The sequence below is a fragment of the Alternaria incomplexa genome (genome assembly GCF_024043165.1).
Source record: "Alternaria incomplexa strain BMP 0042 chromosome Unknown scaffold_13, whole genome shotgun sequence".
Classification (NCBI taxonomy): Eukaryota; Fungi; Ascomycota; class Dothideomycetes; order Pleosporales; family Pleosporaceae; genus Alternaria; species Alternaria incomplexa.
This window is the reverse complement of record NW_026249862.1, coordinates 1-6333: the sequence shown is the minus strand read 5'-3', so window position 1 is coordinate 6333 and position 6333 is coordinate 1. Positions and strand designations below refer to the sequence as shown.

At 54.2% G+C, this 6333-nt stretch overlaps 1 protein-coding gene across 1 annotated transcript; it reads right to left on the bottom strand.

Moving 5' to 3' along the window:
- Positions 1–1944: 1944 nt before the first annotated feature.
- Positions 1945–2404, bottom strand: J4E90_008359 (uncharacterized protein; the record flags this gene model as incomplete). Its single annotated transcript, XM_051437887.1, has 2 exons — positions 1945–2307; positions 2396–2404. The coding sequence occupies 2 exons, from the start codon at positions 2402–2404 to the stop codon at positions 1945–1947; spliced, it is 372 nt and encodes a 123-aa protein (XP_051287886.1).
- Positions 2405–6333: the final 3929 nt, after the last annotated feature.

Genomic DNA, 6333 nt, shown 5'->3' with positions numbered 1-6333 from the left:
GGCGAAGAATATGGTGACAATGGCGAATGAGGAGAGAGAATATCGAGAGGACGGTCACTGCTGTCTGTTGATGCGATCGGTTTGCCTGTAATACTGTGAGTGGGTGAGTCGGAAGTGTGGTGTAGATGGAACGAACGTACGAGGATATCGGTTGGCGCGAAGGGCGGATGGAATGTCGCGATTGGGGAGCTAAATTGGGGAAGTGCAGTGCTATCTTCTTTGAGTACTGACCGTCTGGCAAGTCTGATGCCAACGGAGATGCGACGCCGGAGTGTGAGTTTTGTTCGGTGATCTAGCAATTTTGTAGACGAGCGCGTAATGTGGCTCGTGTTGGCGCAAACGATTAACCGGATCAAGCGAGTTGAGTGAAGTAATACTCAGATAACATGCGTCAGGCTCGACAGGTGCTGGAAGCAGAAGTGCGAGGACCGGGATCTCAGCGTCCAGCGCAGCGACAAGCGCCAAGTCGAGAAGGTAGTATCTTGAAAAGAATGACTGAACATGACACGGCCTGCCGAGGCCTCTCTCGCGGTATTTGGGCGAGTCTCCATCGTTCCGAGCTCGATGTTCTTACTTAGCTCATCGCCCTGCAAGATGCGGTCGGAAAGTAGAAGCATCCTGGGTAGAGGGCGGCAGTAAGCGGAGCAGAGCCCATGATGTTATCAACAAGAAGACACCCGGCAAGCTAGCGGGTTCTAAGATGTCCAAACGTATCTTCTCGGGAACCAGGGTCTGATCTGAAATGCAAAGGGCAAGTGTATTGGATCGCGGCCCGAATGAAATTGACTAGGTCTCATACAATCCGCTGATGGCAAGCAGTGAGAGAGATGCGAATATTATGGGAGTCTTGAGATCTTCGAGGCAAGATGGATCGGACGTCCAAACGAGAGGCCCGTGTATTTCGTTGTCGCGGTATACGGCTGTTGTGAAGCTTCTGGCTGACGAGAAAGGGCACACAATCTAGCGGATGAGCGAGCCTCAAGTGTCGGGAGTGTGTAGCATTCCTGTAGTTTCGAGATTTTCGATGGCCGATGGAACGTGTGCACCTACTCAGCCAGCCAGCCAAAATGCTGGCCGACGGCGATCAGTATGCATCAAAGCTCGCTCAACAGACCTTTTCGTGCCGGTAATGAAATCATGTCTTCTCAGCTTGGTACCCGTGATGTTTTTGCCCAGGTAAATTTGCTCGGCCAACTTCTGTAGCCATTTGTAGGCAGTGGCTGCGGGCTTGGCACCCGGTTCGACCACCTCGACATGAACATCTGAAAGGCCAGCTACCCGTGTTACCGACGTGCGCTGTGATATTCAGTGTGGCACGATACGCAGAAGACAGGAGACTCAACAAAGCTGTGATGAGGTGTAGTTGGGTGATGACGTGAGGCTTGAAGATCCAACCTTGGAAGCCACGTGGATCTAGCGTGGCCGCACCCACCCAAAATGCTGACATCACGAGCGAGGATTGGACGACGATCAAGACAAGATGCCACCAGTTACATTACTGCAGCCTGCGCGAGCGAGAGGAGTTCCGCAACCTCGGACCTGACCGCGTACCTATTCAGGATGCTCTGCATCGCACTGTAGCCCGTTGTGGTAACGAAGCGCCGCGTGAAGAACAGATTTCGATAGCCCCGAGATATAACCGTGAGCCCATTACTGCCTTGATCCCTCTAAACTTTGCATTATTGCTGCCACGTCTATAGATCCGCCGCCCCTCTACTGCAGTACTCTACGGCAAAAAATTCGCATCGAGCAGATGCCCTGATCGAGCGTATGCCGCGCCACGTCCTCCCCCCCCTGCGTAACATACCTCAGCCCGTTCTGTGTTGAGCTGGTGTTGATGTGGTCATGCTCGAGTCATGACTAAAGTGTGCGGTCGATGCGCCGAAGGCGGAGGGCGCGAGCTGGTGGCCTGGCTGGAAAGAGATGGTCAACTTGGATGCCAGATCAAGAGGGGACGAGAGATCTCACTGTTGCCTCTAGCCGGACACTCTGACTCCCTTCAGCGCGACCGGGCGGGTTGAGCGTCGCAAGGCTGTCCGTCGGCGCCGTCTTCTTGCCGCCTGATGGCTGCCGTTCCGGCTCTCTGTATCCAGTCAGGGCCTCATACTCCTTGTCCCAGTCCGCCCTCAGGTCCCTCTGATAGTCAGGCGTCACCAGATCTTCCGTGTCTTCTTTGTCGCGCCAATCCAGTCCTTCGTGCCAACCGTCCTGTTCGGGGTATGGGATGACGAGCCGGCCGCCTACCCGTTCTATAATTTGCTCCGGCATGTCGGTGAGGTGTGATTCGGTCGAGAAGGAGGGATTGGGCTGGCCTGATTTCGGGGTGTCGAGGCGTACATTGCAGTCTGCGGTGGACGACGCGGTCCTGAAGCTGTCAGTCAGGAAGAAGGCCGACGAAGCGCATGTTTGGTACCGTGGTCTGTCTTTGGTAGTCGCAGAGCGCTTGCGACCGAAGCAGCACATATGCGCAGAGTGCAGGAGTCTGGGTATCAGGAACGTGCAGTCGTGGCGTGCATGGAGAGCGTCGGGGCCCCACAGCGGCGTGGGTGAGGGTCTGCGTGTCTGTTGTCAAAGGGCGACCCTTAACGAAACTATACGGCCAATACGGAAGGTCGCACAGCACATCGCGGGCCTCAACTCCCGGAGCCGCATTCTGGGCGGCGTCTTGCAAAAGGTGGCTGCACGTGATGGCAACTCCAATACGATGCTAACTTAGCTATTGCGACACCGCAAAAGCGATGCGCAGCTGGATTCTCGCAAGGTCGTGGATGGCGTACCGAGCCAGCGCAGGCTGATGGTGAGGGCGCCCGGAGTTAAGATCGCCCACCTGCCCGGCGATAACAACGCCGCCTGTGTTCTCTCCCTCCACCCATGCACCAGAGTATCTCTTCCACTCCACTCCACAGCAGCCATTGCATCCGCGCGGGGCACCAGACCTTCTATCGCTATCTTCGGTAGCCCTATTTATGGCTGACCTCATCCTCTTGACCTTGGCAAATTCGGCCAGCGAAGAATCACCACCACGATGAAAAGACGAAGGTCCCGCCCATTCAGATGCCTTCGTTGCTCCAGTACGCTTCTTCCAATCGGTCCTGCCTAGGAGCAGGTGTAAAATCAAGACCGGACCACTTCCTCGCCCACGACATCGACACCGGCTGAAGATACACAAGCCAACGCCGCGACCCACCTTAAGCGCGACTTCTTCACATGACCAGGTTATGCCGATGGCGTACCTACCTCTGGATGGCATGGTGGAAAGGGGAAATGAGGAGGCGCTGTGCAACTCACCTTGCCAGCCCGACATATTCTCTCAGTCGTCAAACACACAGCAGGCCTCCTACCGGCCTCGCACCACGCTGGTAATCGCGACAACTGCATCCGATATCACATCATGAGGATGAACCGCCACAACCACATGCAGTCTTGGTACCTGACACTCAAAAGCAAACCAACTCTGCTGGACCATCTCATTCACATCGGTCAATTAGGAGCCCCTCTGTCCACCAACACTACAGCAGCGAGATTTCACCCAAGCCATGGTCAAGCCGAGATCTACGGCGGAGAAGCGAAGATGTGAGGCTCAGTGGCCGGTACACTTCTGTTTATCCCTCTTACCATTCCACGAGCTAATGCGTAATAAGGGTGTTCACATAATACCTGCGGTCTTCTCCCCACTCAAACGCAGTCGATACCGCGCGATACGCCCCAAACGCTTTCGTACACGTACTCTCTTTTCAACGTATAGAGGCATAGCCGGCAGCCGTAATAAGATAAAGGAAGAGGCTGCGAAGAAGCTTACCTTTTTTATTTACAGCGAAACGTCGATGTGGTACAACCAGATGTGGGAAAGGGTCGTCACAAGCGGCAGCCCCTGGTGTAAGACGATCGTCGGCTATTCCACCTGATCGGATTTGCGCCTGAATGTGGGCATGGTCACACAAGTACAGGAGGATTTGGAGATAGGGTTGAGTCAAGTGGCTAAATTAGATCGTGTGCTGAGGAAGGCTGCTTTGTGTAGACGGGCTCAGATGCGCCATCATGCTGTAGTCACTGGGGCATGAGCATACGCACTGCCACAACCAAATGGATTACCTTGTTGATGCTTCCGGCTGCCCCAAATTCGGCGCTCGTTTATACTACTATGCAAGTTTTCACATCCGACATATAACATTGCTGTCACGTCGTCGCAATTCCCTCGTTCTTTTCTCGTTGGCAGAAGACACCGTACTCTCATACCATCAGCGCACTTTGGCACCGGATACCACAGCATCTAGAATGATGTGCATGTTGTCTACATCCAATCCCGGGTCACATACACCGATTCTGCCCGGGTGATATCTGCATGGCGTTCGCCGTCACCACCGGCGGTACCAGAGATAACAGGTCCCGCGCCAAGGATCCTGAAGTAGCGTCCATCAGACGGCATCATCGTCATCGTCAACTACTCCCAACCACGCCAACGAGTCTTCCCTCACATAACAAAACTGGCCTTCTGTATCAAACACCTTCGATCTTGCCCGATCAATCTCTACATGACGTCTGCAATCCGCATGACGGGTCAGTAGCCACCGCAAGCGATGCTGGGTATGACAGCATGCAAGCCCCCATTCGAGGCATCCTTCGCATCGTCGAACCCAGCACCCCCATACAACATTCTCACTCACTCGGAGACCACTCGAGATACCGCATGCTGTGACTCGACGAGAGCATCTCCATCCACCGCGCGCCTGATGCTATCGCGCCATCAAGACCCGACGCCATGCCCTCCGGCCCCTGCGCAACGAAGCCCCGCGCGAGCGATACACACCGATACACCTTGCGAGAGTCCCATACCCCTCAGCCGCATTGGGCTACCGCATGAACTCACGTATGGGCCAGAGCTATAGCGCAATGTTACCGCGTGAACATCTGCTTTCGGCCGCAATGCCCTGGGACATACTTCTTCGATTGTAGCTGGTGGTGGAACACAACAGACAGCATGTTTGAAGTCGTCGGACTGCCTGGAATCGCGAGCGAAGTCATATGAGATGGGGCGCAAGACCTTTTGGATGGCACAAGACACTTGTTGGCTTGGACATGGAGATGCGCCGACGATGAGGGGTGCATACAGCACGGAGATGTGCTAGTAACACACCACGGGTGCGACGAGATACATGACATAGGAGCGATCAACTCCAGTCGCGCAGCATTCGGACATGGTACAATCTAGCGATGTTGGCGCAGCGGGAGACAGTCATGCAGCACACCATCCTTGGGCGCGTGCACCTCCCGCTGTTCAGACTTCAGCATGAGTCCTTCGCCCGAAGGATGCTAGCAATATTCGAGGTTCCCCCAATTCCGTGAGTAAATCACCCCCCATTATCAGACAATCCATGCTGACAGGTCCATCAGCACTCTTTTCCAATACTTGTACGCAGCGCAGCTCGAGTCTACGGCTGAGGACCTCGTACGCGACCGAAACCGCGCGATCGATAGGTCGAGCATCATGATGCCGTATCTCTAATACTGAGCCCATCGAGATTGGAGTATGTAGGCACATGACGGTGAGGCGCATCGTGGAGACAGGAGTTGGCACGCCGGAGAGTATCTGGTCGCGGGATACCGCCGCTGGCTGGATGTTCCTCTTCTAATACCATGGTCTTCTGTCTCATTCTTCGGTGCAACGGCGAGTGAGTGCAGGAATTCTTTGGTGGAAACCTCCGGTTGTCAGGATGTCTCGCTCTTTTCTAAAGGTACCCAAAGACAAGTTCTATTCACCCACTGTCACTTCATCCTCCACATATGCAATAAGAGAGGAAACTGGATGCACCCATATTCTCGCGTTCTATAGGTCTCTCCATTTCGAACGAACAGCGTACGACATCCGATACTCGACTTCCAGCGGCCGAATCCGATATCCCGATTGACCTTTCTCCAACCCTTTCGACTTTGTCTTCGATACTAAGGATCCACTCCTCCTCCGCGCCCCGAAACCCTCAACGCCAGTCCCGCAACTAGCCCGTCATATTCACTCGCACCATTGTACCCCTCTCTGAACCACAAGCACCCCTTCTACCATGCTACGACTACGCGATATCAGGTCTCTTCTCTCGCACTACATGCACTGTAATGCGATATCGAGACTCGTCCTGCTGAACAACCAAAGGTCCGATCAGCGTCCTAACCAATATAAGGCGACGGATTATGCACAATCCGCGCCCGATTTAGTATCGCGTTAGGGTTCGCTAACTAAGAAAGGAAATCTAGAGGGCATAATCCGTGCGCATAATCCGCGGGCTTTAACAGTATCGCAATGTACTAAAACTTACCTAGAAGATGCAAGACAACGCTGCA